The sequence below is a fragment of the Dicentrarchus labrax genome, unplaced genomic scaffold (genome assembly GCF_905237075.1).
Source record: "Dicentrarchus labrax unplaced genomic scaffold, dlabrax2021, whole genome shotgun sequence".
Taxonomy (NCBI): Eukaryota; Metazoa; Chordata; class Actinopteri; family Moronidae; genus Dicentrarchus; species Dicentrarchus labrax.
In genome coordinates, this window is record NW_026136722.1 from 8,380,550 (window position 1) to 8,399,391 (window position 18,842).

At 42.4% G+C, this 18,842-nt stretch overlaps 1 protein-coding gene across 2 annotated transcripts; it reads right to left on the bottom strand.

Moving 5' to 3' along the window:
* Positions 1 to 345: 345 nt before the first annotated feature.
* On the bottom strand, positions 346 to 18,253 carry gpr139 (G protein-coupled receptor 139). 2 transcript variants are annotated; one of them, XM_051387642.1, is made up of 2 exons: positions 17,720 to 18,253; positions 346 to 5,998 (listed from the first exon to the last, which is right to left on the bottom strand). In XM_051387642.1, the coding sequence occupies exons 1-2, from the start codon at positions 17,865 to 17,867 to the stop codon at positions 5,001 to 5,003; spliced, it is 1,146 nt and encodes a 381-aa protein (XP_051243602.1). In that variant the 5' UTR covers positions 17,868 to 18,253; the 3' UTR covers positions 346 to 5,000. The 2 variants fall into 2 exon arrangements, with proteins under 2 accessions (XP_051243602.1, XP_051243603.1); XM_051387643.1 differs by lacking the exon at positions 17,720 to 18,253 and adding an exon at positions 15,551 to 16,309.
* Between the last annotated feature and the right edge of the window lie 589 nt (positions 18,254 to 18,842).

The following is an 18,842-nucleotide window of genomic DNA, read 5'->3' on the forward strand; positions in this document are numbered from 1 at the left end:
ACTAGTCAGAAAGCAAAAATCTAATGATGATAATAATGGACAATATTTCTAAATTAAGGTTGTGATGGTAGTGATGCTACTTTCTGAAATAAAACCCCTCTCATGCACTCATTAGTGCAGAACCACCAGGTCTTTCAGTGAGGAAGAACATTGAAGTGAAGTACTACACCTACATATGTCCAAAATATAAAAAACACTTCTATATATGAGTCGCTGAAGTTTACCCGCCTTTATTTCCTTTAAATGTGTTTGTGTCTGTGGTTGATTAGTATTGAAAGTGATGTCTTTTCATCTTTCTTTAAGTGTGATCTTATGCAGAGAAAAGAGACAGACCATCAGCAGCACTATATCTGAATCCTTAGAGATACTGTTCTTTATTTCTTTAATCAAAAATATCAATATCAGCCAATACGTTTCTGCATACTTTCTCACAGCACAGTAATACATACCCTTTATACAGTCAATACATTCATTAGGAGGAGAAAACTGAATTATGCAAGCCTATAATCACTCCAGTACAATCAAAAAACACAGTTTTGAAACACTGCCATGGAGAAAGGTAAAAGACTGCTCAAAAAAGGTCATTGTGTAGAAAATCACAATCAGAAAAATACCAACAAAGATGCCAGAAGCGTCAGTTGTACATTCATGGATATATCAATTATAATACTGTGCTGTATGTAATTATATTCATCATGATTGAGTATAAATACATATTTGATTTCATACATTACAGGTCCTATAGCACAAACACTTTTTTAAAGCTTCATTCTGTCTAACACGGACATTATGTACACACATTCATGCTTACACACACACACACACACACACACACACGCACACACACACACACACACAATGTAGAGTCTAGAGAGAGAGAGACGGAGAGGAAGCAGAGCAGGATGTGTGAGGGAGAAAATATAATTTTACCCTCTGATTGATTTATGTTTTGTTATCTTTTCAATATCTGGCTGAAAAAAATAGAGATCTCTATTTTTCTCATAATGGGGAAGATTTCTTGGCATCACCCTCCCCTTCCCTCACACACAGACACCCCCTGTCACCTGCTCCTGAGAGCCTCACGTGGGAAACTAAGCGACACCTGCATGTGACGTTCTTTCAACCCATTCATCGGTTTCCCAGCATGCATGCCTTTTTCCCCTGGAGGCCCCAAGGGAACGAGGCACTGGTCCTCGCACAAATGCCACATTAACATGGCCGAAAAACACTGGATGGGGTTTACACGTGAAAGGAATGTCATGGCAACATTGATCTGGCGTGAGCTCCTCGGGCTGAATCCCAAATCATTTTTTTTAGCTCACTTTGTTAATGATCCCAGTCTGATCATTAGGCTGTATTGATTAGGATTAAAGCACATATTTTAGTGCCTTTACACTAAATGAAATGTAACGTCCTGCTGAGCATGACATTAATGGAGTGGGAGTCAAGGAGCTCACTGAGTGATTACTGATTATTGACCCTCTGGCCGTTTATCTCCATCACAAAATGCTCAACATCCAGGAGCTTCAACTGAAGGTCCCTAACCGCATGGATCAATTTTCTGATGAGAAATGATGGTGCAATATGCTCAGTAGGCACATGTAACACAAAAGACTTTAAGATAATCAGTTAACGAGTACAGAGGACACTCGTGAAATTAACTTTGAGCGAGTGCATTTGACATAAAGTGGGAGGAAAGAGAGATGAGTGGGAGGAGTGAAGGAGGTGAAGAGCAAGTGGCAATCAGTACTCCCTCATTCGCTTTGCAATTTTGAAGAAAATCAATTTGTGGAGGAACAAAGAAATGGGATTTTAGAGTGGAAGAGCCCGTTATGGTGCAAGAGTGCACAACTAAAGTGAGAAAGAAGTTTGGAAGTTGGGGAATTAGGTTTACTCTCGTTAAAGTAATCCTTGATGGGAAAAGAAATTGGAAAGACTATCACATTAAATAACAGTCAGAATGTGTGAAAATGGCACTTTCAAATTTGAATGTAGCTCACACCGGACATGGAAGGAAATGTCACTTCTGAATTATTCATTAGTTATATTGCTGAGATCTTTTACAGTAATTTACCGTTTTACATTGCAGCTGTCTGAGTACGGGTTTGACCAAAACGTATCCTGCAGAAGTTCCTAATACAAGAGTTTCATAGTGCTGTTTTATAATAATAAATGTGCTTTTTTATTGCTAGTTGTTTTTAAATTATTATAGATATTATATTTATTTTTATAACAGTTGTTGTTTTCAGTCTTATACACACTTATAGTAAGAAGGACATTTTACCTCCTCTATGCTAATTACTTCTTCTGACTATGGATCACTTACATCCATTACGTGACTCTACTTGTCTTTCTAACAACAGTTTAATTTGATTGGTCTAAAACCATACGACCATATACTACTGCTGTGTTCAAATCATACCAGATTTCCATGTTTTTGACTTACGACAACTCAAGACGGTTATATGTTTGCAGAGTCGGCCATGTGAGGGTTAAAAATACTGTGAATTGACAATAAAGCACTATATTTGTTAAATGTTCCTTTCCTGGTGGATTAATTTGTGAGGTGAACAATTTATTTCTACCTCATGACTGCCGTGAGGAAATATAAAATAGTTGGCGCTGTAATAACTTTCTGTTATCCTGTAAGTGAGTAGTATAAATTGCTGTGCAGTATTTTGGCATCTTGGAAGCCTTCAAATGTTTTTGAAATCAGACTTCTTGGATTGTATTTTATGTCTCACTGGTGTACCTGAAGCATTACATCCCCACCAACATTGCCCTCTGCATGGATTTACTGCAGGGTTGGTTAGTTAATAGTTACAGCTTGGATGTCTGGAACTGGTAATTATAGTAACTCCAATTTGATGATGTGAACGTGGGATAAACTCATCCATAGACATATGGGTGAATACACTATTGATGGCTGTGTTGTATGTACTGTACAGTATATGATTGATGATTGATTGCTGTCTTGAATTAGAATAACAAGGGTGAACATATGTAAAATGCCTGTAATAATCACTTACTGATTTTCGAAACAGGGTTAAGATAATATCCCTAAACTGTTCAGTTGTATTAAACTTCTCCATCTCCAATCTTCAACAACCAAGTTGTCATATTCCCATATCTCAGCAATGAGGCTGGTAAGAGGTTGTTAATTTAAATTAAATTAAAAATGAGCAAAACTGTAAAAACCTTGACCTGCTTTTCAGCTGCTTTTTTTTGCTTTCATAGTGGCTATGGTGAAAGAAAAAAGCAACGGCAGACCCGCAGTCATTCCCTTAAGTGTCTCAAACGTCGAACAAGAGTTTGGAGGGCATGACTTTATCAGATGTGAAAGACACACCTAACATTCATCCGATTTAAAGTCTTGTCCATTAAAATATAGCCATGATGTGTCTGATCCCTCCAGGCAGGTATTAGCAGAAATCTGCCCTTTGGCACAACTCCATTCTTTCTAGATAGATGAACACTGGTAATGCCCCAAGGTGTCTGCAAAATGGATGTGCATTGATCTCAATGTGCTCTTTTCTGTGGGCAATACGGCGGAGTGTGTGTGTGCGTGCGTGTGTGTGCGTGTGTGTGTGGGCGTGCGTGCGTGCGTGCGTGCGTGCGTGCGTTCACATTTATGAGACAGAGTTGATGTACGTGACTGTGTTTCGGTGTAAAATGTTACTGAACTGCCATCAGCCAGTAGCAGAATGAGCAGAGCTGAAATGTGTCACTGTGGCCCTGAGACCAAATTCACTGCTGCATCATGGGACAGAAAGCCTTGGATGGGGAAAAGCAAACCGAAGGGGAAGGAGAGCAGATTGTTCTGTCCTCTCCATCTCTCTCTCTCTCTTTTCTCATTCCATCAGAAAGCTAAAGGGTTAAAGAGATGATCACTTACATTCATTATATTCATCCAGATAATGGCTAACAGTAAGTCATCAAGGACCATTAATAGTTAATAGAGGACTATCTACTAATAGCAGAAATTTCCTCTTCCTAATATTGGAAATGTGATAACTAGATTAATGACAACTTGGAGCCAAACTGACATATTCCCAAGTCTTTTTTTTTTTTGTCTCGTATTTTTGCGAAGCTACAATAACAGTCAAGTCTACCATTAATACATATTTAGCCAACAATAAGCAGAGAGTCTACTCATCCTACGACAATCTGTGAGCTTGGACGCTTGTCTTCCATAGCGAGCGCCGACTTGTAGATGACCTGCACTGCTAGGGTGAACTCACTCAGCACACACAAGGAAAGTCAGGGAGGGCTGTTCATTTTAATAAAAGCCCAAATTAACATGCCTTTGAGACTCATCTGCATATTAAACCGGAAATGACAGCGCTGTTTTACATTGCTTGAGAGACAGTCAGAACTATGGGCAGTGGACACACACACGGTTGGTGGCTCTGCCTGAGTGAGTAACACCTTGAGGTGAGATCTTTAGTGCCCAGACTCTGACTGGATATCTACTTCCTGGAAATGACTCCCAACGGACAAAGACGCAGCTGTTCAAAGCTCTTCACCGTTGGTGTCCGTGGTGTGCAACAGGAAGCGTCCATAAAAAACGCAGTGCCACCCGGCGATTGATGCCTCACCAAGGATGCATCTAGTTGTCAGTTTATACTTTAGCGCTGTTACAAATGGTGGTGATATCCCTTTATTAGTCTTTGAGTCTGGAGTCGCTCACTCCAGCAGCAGTCAGTCACTTACAGTAGGTTTATTTTTTTGCATGGAGGAAACAATCAACATCTATTGGATGCTGGTCGCTGCTTTTGTGAATACTGTGAATACCTGCTGTTTGCTTTTCCACCTTGCTAGCCTCCCACATTGTTATCGTTCAAAGCTAGCAAAACTGTCACCTCTGTGCCTCTCAGGGCGTGTTGACATTTTCAAGCCTCAAAGAGTCCCATGCGGGCAAAGCTGGTCACCAAGGATACATAGCCCAAATATGTCCCCCAACGATTGAGGGAGGGGGGCGGCTGCTGGTGGCTGAGGACTCAAGAGGAAATACAGATGGGCTTTCCATTTTTGTCATACTGGTACACCAACATTTTGATGCAGTGGGAGTTGGCTGGTGAGATCCAGGGGCTGCTTGTGATGGAGAAGTTGTGGCTGGCGTAGAACGGCGGCGGCTGCTTCCGGCAGTGGACCAGGGCTCGCAGCACATTGGCCGCCATGCCCCGGAAACGCTTGCTGATGAAGCAGTAGAGGAAGAAGTTGACGCCGGTGTTGAGCAACGCAAGCATGTTCGCCAGATCGGTGAGCATGTGGAGCAGTCGCCCGGCACCTTGTGAGGCCGGAGGAGGGGAGTAGAAGTGGTAGAGGATCATGAGGGTACGAGGTGCCCACAGAACCGCGAAAATGGAGGTGATGGCGAGGAGAATGGCGGTGGTCTTCCCGGTTGAGTAGCCGCGCAGACGGAAGCAGCTACGGCGTCTGCGCAGCTTACGAACGATGACGGCGTTGAGGGAGAAGAAGACGGTGCAGGGGAGGAGGTAGACGGTGGCGCAGTGGGCCCACACCAGGACATGCTGGGCCACGGTTCTCCTGTTGCCCTCTCCACCTCCTCCTCCACCTCCACCACCACTACTGCTCACACCAGGCAGGCTGTGCCACAGCTCAGGCCACCAGTAATAAGGAGCTGCAGAGAGCAAGCACCCAATGTACACAGCAAATATCACCCTTCGAGTGCGGGCTGGGTAGGAGACTGTATGGTAGCGCAGCGGGTGGCAAACAGCGATGTAACGGTCAATGGTTAGAGGCACGGTGATCCAGATGGAGGTGTGGATGGAGGAGAACTCCAGAACCTGCACCGCATTGTTTAGCGATGGAGGCAGCGGCGTGGCCAAAATAAAATCCTCCAATATGAAGTCGACAAAAACAATGAGGAGCAGGACCAGGATGTCGGCGGCTGCCAGAGCCAGGAGATAGTTGTAGGAGGACTTCTGACGACGCAGCACCAGCTGGGACAGGATGACCACTGTCAGGATGTTAGCTAGGAGGAAGAAGGAGGGGAGGAAGGTGATTGAAAGTAGATAGGTGGAGGAAACAGGGAAATGATGAGAAAAAGAAAAAAGTATGATGAGAATGGAAAAAGGAGAGGGCGCAGGTAAGGGAAGGAAACAGAAAAAATTAGTGTTAGTTGGCAGGCAATTGAAAAGGGACAACAGTAACACAATAGAGATGTAGTGTACTATAGCTGCAACACAAACACACACATACAAACACAAAGATTAGTGAATAATGAGGGAAATCTTCTGCACCACCATAGCTGCCAAACAGATCTAAGAGCATGCCAGGTGAAATCTTTGCCACATTTATTTCCACGTTATATCAAATCTGTTATCGCTCCCACTCAGTATGTATCATGTTCAACCAGCTTTCCTACCCTGTAATCCTTCCCCTGTTTATTACTCCCTTCTCTTTCCCCCCTTCATCTAGACCTGCTGTGTAATTCCAGCGGCACCTCTCTCTGCCTTTGGCCAAATTGTTATCTCTAATAAAGAGTAAAGCCTCAACAAAAACAGGAGGCAACGTGCAGCATCACAGCCTTGGCAATCTGCTGAGTTCACTACTGCCTGCCGCTGGCAATTTAGCTTCTAAGGCAAAGCACAAGGACACCCCACCTCTCTCCGTGTCTGCCTCTCTTTTTCAATCTTAACTCCACATACCCAACATATACCTTTTCTTCCATGTTGCCAAATTAAATGTTTGCCTCCACATCTTCTGTTTATTTAGTCCAACTCACTTTATTTCACAGGGCAGTTAAACAGACCAGGAGGAGGACCACCACTCTCTCATTTTTTTTGCTAAAAAGAATGTGGACACAAAGGGCTGGATGTGATTCATCCCACTGCTGATTATACCAAAGGATGGCCTCTGCGCACCAGGAGGAGCACTGCCTTTTGCCTCTCACGTGGAACTGCAGTTCGGCAATTGAATTGAACAAGCTCGTTACATGTCTTCTTTCTTTTGTCGGCCTACTCTGTTTCTTGTTCCCCCCCCACGTCACTGCATGTGCATTCTGTTCCCAGGTTATTCCCATCAATCTTAAACAGTTGAGTTTACAGGTTGTGAGCCTCCTCAAACCTTTTCCCAAACGTAGAGGAGACAGTAAAGATACTTTGATTACAGTAGTAAAAATGTGGACCACAGAACAAAGTTAGTTAAATTAATCACTGTAAAATTATTTCATGTACTGAAGTATTGTAATATACAGTATGTATACTGACCATAAAAATAACGAAAAACCGACTGGATTATCTAAAAAATTGGCCAATCTCAGGTGTTCATTTCTCACATCTGAAAATGGAAGTGGCTCAGGCGTGCTCATGTGACCTTCTGACCAAGTCTGGAACTTAAGTCATGTAATAAAACAGGTGATCATGTGGGGGTCGGAGATCATAATCCTGTCTACAACAAAAGATAGGACAGTCAATGGCTTCCTACAGACTATCACCAGTGCAACATCGTGGCACCTGAGCCACTTCCATTAGACACATTGCGGTTAAAAGGTGAGAAAAAAGCTAGTTAAATGTTCTTCACAGGGTTCATTTTGGGTGTTTTTTTCCACTTTTTCTCACCAAAACACATTGTGTGAAACCTGGGTTCCCAAAGCCAATTTTTCATAGAATTACCTACATTGTTTTCATCCACAGTTGCTTGCTTCTTCTTCCTTGCTTTTTTGGTGATCTGCCATCTTTTCTTTTGACACATTACTGCTACCAACTTTCAAACAGAAATTTGCTGGGAGAGAGGGGATTTGTTGCACTTTAATTGACCTTGAGTTAAGATTATTTTGTCATGCATATTAATCCCAAGACTTTGTTCCTCCTTTGCTGATCTAGATAGATAGATAGATTTCATCAGTGGCCTAAACACAACACAACCCTAAGACCTTTTATCCTGTTTTACAAGGATATTTCCAGTGCTGTTTTCTTTGTGTTAAGATCGCTATGTTTTTGCATGGAGATGCAACAGTTATGCAGGCATTTAGGAGTAAATCACCAGCACTGCTGAATGCAAGGTTTGACATATACTGAGATCCAAAAAATTTACTTAATTATTTTACGACCCCTTTGGAAAAAATACTGTGGTGCAGACGTTGGTGAACTCACTTGTGGGCATAGCCATGTTCACCAGAGGTGGCGGATACTCAAGAAAAGAAGCGCCAGTACTGGTAAGTAAGTTCAGGCACTGGATTTCATCAAAAAGCTGAATTCTGTCTTTAGGTGGATATTTTTTTACTTTTTGTAAGATTTCATTAAAGTAATTTATACTATTTATAGTATTGTAGTATTTACACATTATTTGGACAATTCTATTTCTTAAAAGAGAAAATCAGTGCTTTTCCAATTTATCTTATATTAAGTTTCTGATGTCATGCTGTATTAGTCCAAAAACCTAAACTAACCATCATATAAACACACTAACTTTCCTATACTGTTGCTAACCATCTCCATTTAGGGAATCTTGCTGCTGCAGTATGAAACTGTCCAACCTGTTTCCTCAAATGAAGATGCCTCTGACATTGATTTGCATCACTGAGACATCAATGCACTTAGCAGCCGTCACTGTCCATTCAGCGTCTGTGTGTGTGTTCTGTGGTCCCCTTTCGCAGTAATAGATCTGGGATTGGATTAAATATGGCAGCTTGGAGTCTGGTACATCACACTTCACAGCCTCAGCCACTATCAGCTGATTACAAATTACAAAGCCGGCTCCAGATAATGACTAAAGATGTCCTTGCCAGACTGGAGGATGTGCAGCAGAAGACACACACGCACACATATTAGCACATGTCTGCACATACAAACACACAGATCATTAGGGATGCGCCAATTCGTTAACATACAATTTATCAATAACAATAAATGAGATGTCAAAGCAGTTTACAAGGCTCGAAAAGCCAATATGTGTGCACGTGTAGGGCTTCTGGATTACACTACACCCCCACCGTCGCAGTCACCTCTGCTTGTACACCACGCTAACCTCCGCACAGGCAAGTTAAATTGCTTTCATGATGAATCTTGAGTTATTGATTGTTTCAGCTACTGGTCTTCGGCCTGTTTCTTCTTCTTTTCTGGTTGTCAGTTTGGTCTACGATCATGGCAAATTAATCCAGAATACATTCAATTTCAGGTTGACCTTGGACTCAAGGATACAGATCTTCACAATAAGCATTATGTGGTTTTTAATGATCGTTTATGTAACAAATGCAATTTTTTTCTTATTTTGTAGTGTTTCATCTTGTGTGATACATATATTGTATATATTGTCGCCTGTATTAATAAAATCTGTGTAAATTTAGATGTGGGGTCATAATGAGACTTATATTCTTTATGTTTGATAGTTTGATCAAAATGACGAGTATTATTGTTGGTTTCACCAAACTCTGGCAATAAAAGAAACATTAGCTAAACAATATCATATTAGTCCATGCAAGCATTGTTAACTTGGAGAAATTAAGTAAGAATATTAAAGTTAATTTTACACATCAAAGTCTGTTTATAGTTCTTGGAGTACTACTGCTCCAACGATGTATTGGGAGGAGAACAGGCCCTTGGGAGTGTTTCAGATTGCCAGCTTAGAAAAACGCCTGTGTTCAAAGAAATAAAACAGTAAGGCCTGCACACTTACTCCATGCCACAAAGGTTTAATAATGACAATCCTAGTTGGATCTTTATCAGGACAGAATATACATTACGCACATCAATGGGCTGTCAATCTCTATCGTCTACTTGCACAATGTAGTGTGACACATATCTGTTTTATGAACCGCATGTCTGTTTGCTTCCATTCAACTCTACCGAAACATTTCAATTCACCTCCAACCTTAAGTTAGTAACTTCACTTTTAACAGTTAACTTTGTACATTTTGTTAATAGTATTTACCATTTTTTTTAAAATAGCAAGGTAAGTTAGTCAGCTGCTAGCTGGCTACTAAAATGAAGACAAGTCAAGTTTATGACAGAGTTCTCTTCATCAGTTTTCACTCGTTTCATGCTGATGCTATACTCAGTGCAAAGTGGAAGTAGACAGCTTTTCAACCAGCTAGTGTGCTAGCTAACGCTGTCTGCCTCTGTCTCAAGTCCTTGATCATAACATAATATAGTAACTTTCACCACTGCTCATGTTTAGAAAGGCCACTGCAGGAAAGTGTGTTCTTTGTTTATGTTATATAATGTGAGTTTAGGGTGGTTTAATCATCGCTATCTGCTATAATCATTTTAGTAATTTTTCATCTCTTAAGATCTCTTAAAATGTTCCGAACATTTGTTTCTTAATTGTGAGGATCTGCTGCTTTTCTCTCTCATATATAATAGTAAACTGAATACCTTCAGACAAAACAAGCTATTTGAAGATATCATCTTGGGCTTTGTGAAAGTATAATAGGCATATTTCACTATTTTCTGACATTTATCAGAGAAAAACTACTAATCAAGAAAATTCTTTGGCGGACTAATCAATAATAAAATCATTCTTAGTTGAAGCTCTTCTGTTTTCTTACATGCATAATTGCCCATAAACCTCCTTCAGGAGTCATCTGTCAAGCTCCATAATTTTATGTTGCCTTATTGTTTCTTGTTTTGAACACTGTTTGTTTCAGCAGCCTCTTTTAGTCTTTGGTTTGGTCATACTGACACTTAATTTCCCATACAGTCACAGCTGTGCACTGCACATACACCTTTCACCTGGTTTATCCGAGAGAAGGGATCTTATCAGTGTCTGTTATTTATGTACCAGGTAAAAGTTTGCTGCTAATCTCTGAGCTGGTCAAATGTATCATGACTGTGATCCATTGCAAATCCTGTGCAATGTACTTCACCTTTAATCCACCGCTTCACTTTCTCTATTGTACCTCCGCCCTCACTTTCTGTTTCCACACACGGCTAAACAGAGAGGATTGACATGAAATGGAAACAGTGCAGTGTTGACTGTCACTGGCTGGGTATTATTCTGTTTGGGCTCCCCAGTGAGACGGGGCCTTCCACAGACAGACAAAAGGGATCCGTGGCGAGCTTGACATTTCCATTTAGCTCTAGCCAGCTTGCACTCGGTTGCCCATTCATTTCAATTGACTCCTGCTCTTTACGTTGTCTCAGGGGCCGGGGATGGATGCGGAGGGGTGGGGGGGGTGGAGCCAGATGGGTCTGTATGGGTATGAGGTGGCACATGCAGGTCTCAGCGGGGACAGGGACAGACGGGTTGGAGGAATGCACACTCATGCACGCGCACAGAACGGACATCCATGTGTGCACACAGAGACATGTGCACGTCATGCCTGGACTCACGGACATTCAGGCGGAGACACATGCAAAATTTCCCCCCTTCTTTCCCTTTTTCTCTTTGCAGGGAAAAATAATCGTCTCCAGCTGAGAGGGGATTAAAATGACCTGTAGGACAAATAATGGGCTGCTGTGTGTTTGTCTCTCTGCCTAAAATTGCGTGTGTTGGCATGGGTGACCCCTTCTGTCTTTTTGTGCGGGAGTGCTTTTGTGTCTCCGCTCCCCCTGCTGATGCTCCTCTAACATAAAGAGGGCCATTGACGTTGTTTAGCGGGAAAAGAGAAGGCACAGCGTGGTCCCTGAGGTGTGTAACGAGGCTGACTCATCCCACCACTAAAGGGACGTGTTCAGACAGGCTGTCGACAAACGACACTGCGCAGTTTAACCCCTCAAAACCAGTGGCAAAACATGAAATGCCGCCACCTCCCTGCACACTTGTCATTAGACTTTCTCATGGGCCTCATATAACAGAGCAGACACTGTAAAGAGGAAATTATGCCCCCAAAAAAGAAAAGAAAGTGAGCATTGCAATTAAGTTTCTTTGTCATTCGGAGGAAATTGAGGTTTGGCTTTAACGGCTTATCTGGAGGCTAATAACACAAGAGGAGAAGAGAAAAGAGGCATAGTTGGAGGAAGAAGGCAAGTGTGGCCTGGCCTGAGGAAGGTCACAGAGAGTTAAATAGAGAGCAAGTTATTGAGAGGGACTAGAGGGGAGGATTAGACTGGAAGACAGAATGAGAGAGAGAGAGAGAGAGAGAGAGAGGTATGGAGGAGAGCAGCAAGCCGGTGGGAGGAAAGGAAGAAGCAAGAGAAAAAAAGAGGGGGGGGATATCAAAGCTCGCTTCAAAGGTCACAGGCACTTTGTTCCTGATGACAACCATTTCCCTTTTGTCTTCTCTAAGTGTCAGACCGGACATAAAGCAGGGCGATTCCTTAATTCCCCAGAACAAAAACCAGGATCCCTGCTACAAAGCCACAAAAAAAAAACATGCATTGAAGATAAAAATATGATTTTACTTACTTTAAAACCCAAATTCTGTTTAAAATTAAGAGAAAACCCTTGATGTTGCTGTGACGTAAAAATCCTTCTTATTGCTAATTTGCACTGAAAACGACATGCAAATGTAATATCAAACACATTTTATTGTGAGCATAAGCCTGATGTGTGATCTGAGAGTTAATGGGAATGAAGCTCATAAGAAAAGGAAAGATGCAATAAAGAAAATAGAGCAAGAACGAGAAAAAGAGAGAGAGAGATGTGTATTGCAACAGGATATTTAGGTTAAATGGGCATATTAAGAGAAAGAGGCCCTGGTTGCTGCAAATGATATTGATGCTACTGCAGTGCTCTGCCTCTGCTCACCTCCACAGCCATTCATTTTACAGACAGGCCACAGTGAGTCAAAGTTTGGTGGCCATGACTGTCCTTACACCAAAGCTAACCCTGCTGGCAGTGACGGTGGCATTGCAGACAGACAAACTCAGCTTATCACGTTTAAAGGACTTGTACACAATCATAATGTGCCCTTGGATGCTCTTTATGAGGTTTCAGCTTCGAAAAAAAAAAGAACCCTGAAAGGTGAAAGGTAGTTAGAGTGAGATGGAGGAGGAACATGGAAGAAGTTTAAATGGACGGAAGATGAGGAGGAATAAAAGATTCAAACAACGTCCTATAATTATTCTCGGATTGATTTATTACTGGTGTCCAAATAATGCCGAATGACATGCAGGGATTTGTGTTTTCTGCAGCAGTGACAGCGTTTTGTTGTCAGCTGGTCAAACAAAGTCAGCTCTGTCACTGCATCAACATCTCTGATTTATTGCCTGAAACAACACCTCCCTCCTTCTCTTGCCTCCACTGTCCTCCCGCGCCCTCTCTGGCTCATCTCCCCCATGACAAGCTGACACCCCTTCCTCTCCTTTCTTAAACTGCAGACTGGAGACAAACCAGAGCTCAAAATCTCCTCCTTCTTCCATTTGATTAACTGAGTGTTCACTATCTTTTTTCCCCGCTGTCCATGCTTCCACAAAAACCTCCCTCGCATGCTTTCCTCCTCGTCCAGTTTACACCCCCTAATCTCAAACTTCACTTTTAGAGTGATACTATCTATTAACAAGCTCCCATCCCAACCACAGATGCCCTGTCACTGGTGCAGATTGACAGATCAATAGTCCAAACTGAAAATCGTTGGGGGAACATCTCTTCATTAAGTAGTGGCTGACACCTGGCCCACACTGTGACGTAGAACCGAGGGCCGTCAGCGCCGTACATCCACAACCTTTTCCCCTGGGGTGGGTGGATAAGTTGGAGTGGAAGGAGATGTTTCCCAACTCTCATGTACGCCAGTCACACCGCTGACTGTCGAACAGCCACACAAACTGTGAGACGCTTCAAAGAAGAGGGAAGGAACGCACCAACATGCTGTTAGCGCTCACTTGTTTATTTGCACACGTGGATAAGAGAGATTTTCTAAACAGGATACAAATGAAGAAACAGACATCTCCCCCACCAGGCAACCACCTGTTGTCAGGTAGTCCATGTTCCAGAGTATGTGATGACACCTGGGCCAGCTTTATTTGCCGGTTGTAAACACTGAAATAGGTATCAGTAATAGAAATGTAAAGACATATTGCGAGTCATTTAAAACACAGTTCAAATATGTGAAAATTCAAATCAGCGAGATGAAAAATGATTCATGATGCTCCTTTTAAACAGCAGGGGGCGCTATCTATTTTTTATGTCGTACCCCACTCGCGTCAGTAGCTGTATCATGTCACAAAAGACAAGGAAATATGTATTGTTTTGCACAGATTGTAACAAAAAAAGGATTCTTTGATTTGATAAATAAAAACAGAAAATATATTTTGCTGATTTTTGTCTGAGAAAAAAAATCTTTTCAGTCATAATTTGTCTTCAATTTCTTTTTTTTAATTATGAGAAAATCATATTGTGAACCCAGTATTGTGACTTGTATCGAATCGTGAGTCGAGTGTATCATTAGACATTTGAGTGATAATTACTTACAGCACATGCTGTTTTCAATAAATCCTTCCAGTTTGAGTGACAGAATACCTCATTTACCTATTGTCATAAAAAAAAAGGTATCTGACGTCTTGGTTAACATAAAACAACTTAATAAAGTCTGAAGAAATATTGTGGTTTGGGTTAAAATTACTCATCGGTATGGTTACAATAATAACACCACATTTATGTCACAGTTAAAAGAAATTGTTGGTAAAAGCATAAACAGTCAGTCTTCCACGTCGTACACATGGTTTATCTGAAAGGTCTGACCTTTCTCTTCTGGCTATATAACAGTGTGTTATTGTGTTTCCATCCACCTATTTTAGCACATTTTCTGAGTGGAAGATCTGAAATACAAGATTCTTGGCTGAGGTGGAAAGTCAATATATATAAAAACAGGGACTTAACGAATAAATTATGAAATTTATGATGTACATGAAGCACGTATTTATTTGCCACTCAATCTTCCGCTCAACTAAAGAGACGAAACATCTGTATGGAGCCATATTTTACAAGACCTCTTCATGGTTTTCCACCGTTTGAGGTTTGACTGACCCTCTCAGATTGGAGCATTGGTGGCACCAGTTGTTTATCTCGATGTGCACACCCCAACATTAAAATAATGATGCTGCTGGAAGACAAGATTGGCAAAATGTTTCTCCTACAAGCTTGAAGGATGAGCTGTATTGAACTGGTTGCAATTTGCCACTTCATCACTCGATGGCACTAAATCCTACACACTGGTCCTTTAATAGAAACATAAATGTAAATATATGTAAAAAAAAAAAAAAAAAATTATTATGTTAAAGAGAACACGTTGCAGGTGTCTGGATGAAGTAAATCACCACAATACATTTTTTTTTTAGGAAAGGCTTATGACTAATAAAATAAGTACAAATGTATAATTATTAAATAGAATACAATAGAACTTAATCCTCTTAGTGGCTTTGTGCTCTGCTGTATTGTCTTGGAGCTCAGACATTTTATTAACATTAACACATTTGCAGATCCTTCAAATCCAGACAGCAACGGTGACCTGAAGGCTGACTTGAGGGCAGGATAAACACCATCATAAAGAACTGACTGATTTCTGATTAGAGACATTTTCAGCTCAAAGCGTAACGCATGAACGCAGCTTCACTTGAACATTCGGACAGAATCGGCTTCCCGGACCACTCAACCCAGTATATAGTGCTTTAAAGACATACTGTACTGTACAAAGAGCAGACCTCACTTCTGTAATCCCAGCAAAGAGGCAAAAGAAACGAATCCTTCATTGCGCTGTTTGCTATGCCAGCACACGTCTGTTCTGGCTCAAGCAGTGTGGTGTAGTGAGCAGAGAGGAAGAGAGAGAGCGAGTTAGCGATTAATTAAAAATGTGGCAATTCGTCTCGGCTCTGTCGTCTGTGGCTCCCCCACTCAGGGCTCAAAAGGTGTTACTTCACTGGCTCTGCTGTTATTAATCTCTTTTTCTATTACTGCTCTCTCTTAGCTCGCCTCTTCTTCTTCTTCTTCTTCTTCTTCTTCTTTTTCTGGGTGTCCTTGTCCTTCCTTATACTCTCCATTGTCCCCCATGTTCATCCTGGGCTTTCAGTTAATCATTTCCCCAGGTCAAACAGTAATCATTTCCCGCCACTTGACTTGCGTAATCCCCCTGTCTCATCACCTTCCTTCATCTCACTTGTCACCCTCGAATCCGTGCTCTTGATGTGACCCCTCTGTCCGTCTGCAGCTTAAAGGTTGAAGTCTGAGAGAAATATACAGACATGACGACTTTTCCGTGAAGCCCTGTTGCTGTTAACTAATGACACACTGGCAGGTAATCAAGGTAACAGCCTCCAATCCATCCAGAGTGTTAAATACGTGTGGGTCTGTAGGTCACACCGCTACTACTCACACATGCCGCACTCATGAAACATTCATGATTCAGCTTCAGCAGAACGAGCTGTGTCATAATGATTGAATAAGTCGAAACTCGGCTGCTGCAACGCATCAGCCCCCTGCTCTCAAGTCTGCCATTAATTCAGACAACTATTGTAAGATTGCATTACACTCTCAGGTTATTGTTACTCAGTGATTAAACAAACAGCCTCAATCGCATTTGTAAAGACGACTCAGCAGCAGAATCAAATAAAACTTCCGCGGGCCGGGCAGGAGAAACTTTAAAAGACAGCAGAGAGACCTGCTTGAGCAAGACTTGATTTGCCATCTGGGAGAAATAATTAGGCGAGATTTGATCAGAAAGACAGACTTACTTTTACTGAGACTGCAAATCTGTGGAGCAACTGCAGCCTTGGCATACAAAAGCTTTTCACTTTGCATTGCAGATTTGTTTTGAACCAAAGCTGCTTAGGTTGTTGATAACATCTCACTCCCAGTCTTTATAAAGGAAGAGGGAGCTTAAGAAGATATGTTAATCTTATGTATTAGGACTAATAAAACAAAAGTCCCAGATTTTATTCCTTAAAAGCCTTAACTGTGGGTTCATTTCACGTCAAATCTCTCAACAGATCTTATCTTAAAATCAGGGCTGAATACTAAAAACCTTGAATAATCCATTATGTTATTTGACCACAGAATGAGTCCAGCATTTGGGTAATGGGCTGAAGCAGAGTGGATGTGTATCTGACAGTCCAGAGGGATTTCAACATCTAAACCGCAATCTCTGATTAGGCATCAGCACCTTTCCTCTTTCATCTGACCTACAGGTTTTCTGTCTCTGTCACACACACAGTGATGCACACACACACACACACACACACCACTTTGCCTCCCTGTGTGAGACGAGGTCAGCGCTCATAGATCACGCAGTGGGGCAGAGGCAGTAAATGGGTCTGACAATGACTGAACGGACTAATCAGTCAATGGTTAAGACACGATTAATCCAGGTCATCAAGAGGAGCCATGTAACACACACTTGTCCCCGAGGTCAAGCTTGTGACATTACTGACATAATCAGTCATGCACACATATGTAGCTAAAAAAAGGTGCAATTTGAAGAATCATGTCTAAATAATCCGATTTAACGACGTTCTGCACAGCAATTTTTTCTCCTTTGTTTAGTGGGTGCTTGATATTTCCAACCAAAGAGATGAGTGTACAAACAAACTCCAAGCAGGCAGCCACGAGCACCGACAAATGCATACAAAGTACGTACACATGCAAGTGATTGCCACAAGGTCAGAATGACAAATCAACAGCGTGCGTGCAAAGAGTGACACTCTGGAGCAGCTGTGCATGACACACACTCACTCAAACCTGCAGACAAGTGGACAACAAATCAAGATGCAAAGCATGACTCCTGCAACCGACCAATGCAGGCTCTAATCACAAATATGAGCAAATTAACACAGAATGAGATGTGCATGTGATTAGACACACGTACAACACACACATCTCTTACCAGGCAGGCCGAGACAGAGCAGGATGCTGTAGTAGATGACAGGCAGTGGTCCGAGGGGGCATCCCTGGGCAACCTCAGAGGGATGCTGCCCCGGGCTCCAGGTGCTCGCATTTGGGGAAAAAACAGGGAAGATGTGGCTGTGCTCCATGGCCTCTTTCTCGTCCTCTTCCTCAGCTGAGCTCAGTGTCAAGAAGCCTGGCCACACAAGCAAACCGCCTGGTCGCCGGTTTTGGAGAGAGGGTGCTCTGTCCTTGGGTGCCAATCAGCATGAGTGTGTGTACGCGAGACAGCAAGGTTGAGTGTGTGACAAGGAGGGAGAAATGGAAGAGATGGAGGAGAGAGTGGAAGGAGTGGGAGACAACAGACCGGGGGAAGATGCCAGAGATGATATGTGTTAGTAGGTGGCGGAAAGGAAGGAGGCGAGAGGAGTGGAGAGAGGGAGGCGCGAAGAGGTGAGTGTGAAGGTAGAAGTGGAGAGGGGAGGATGCTGCCTGAGTGTGTGAGCGAGGGGGAATGAGAGCGAGTCAAGAGCGCAGCGGGAGAGGGAGGAGGAGGAAAGAGGAGGAGAGAGGGAGGGGGAAAAAAAGGAAAGAGAGAGAAAGGTAGATGGAGAGCAAGGGCACGCTAGAGAGGAGAAAGTGAGGGAGAGAGACGGAGACTGAAAGTGGGGGCGGCAGGCGGGAGGCTGAGGGAAGGTGGAGGGATGCTCAGACAGAGAAAGAGGGATAACATGTTACTGTTTGAGGGCAGTGAACACAGAGAGACAATAAAACTGACAAGGAGACAGATGTGACAGATGACAGTAGATAAATGGAGAGTTAAGTCGACTGTGGAAAAAGGATAGAGTGTGTTCGCCCTTGTCATATTGTCAGTGTGTCTCTTTATTGCACAGCGTCTTTCCACAAGTGCATTTTCAGTAACTTGCTTTTGACCAATTATCCACAATCCACGAGCTTGTGTGTCCAAACATGTGTCCACAAGCCTATTTGCATGTCATTAACGTTACATACAGTATAAATACATGTGATTATATGTGGTTGCAGCGTTAGGTGTGTGTGTGTGTGTGTGTGTGTGTGGGAATGGGGGTTGGGACTGGCTGCTCAATCCAATTTGCCATGCAGTG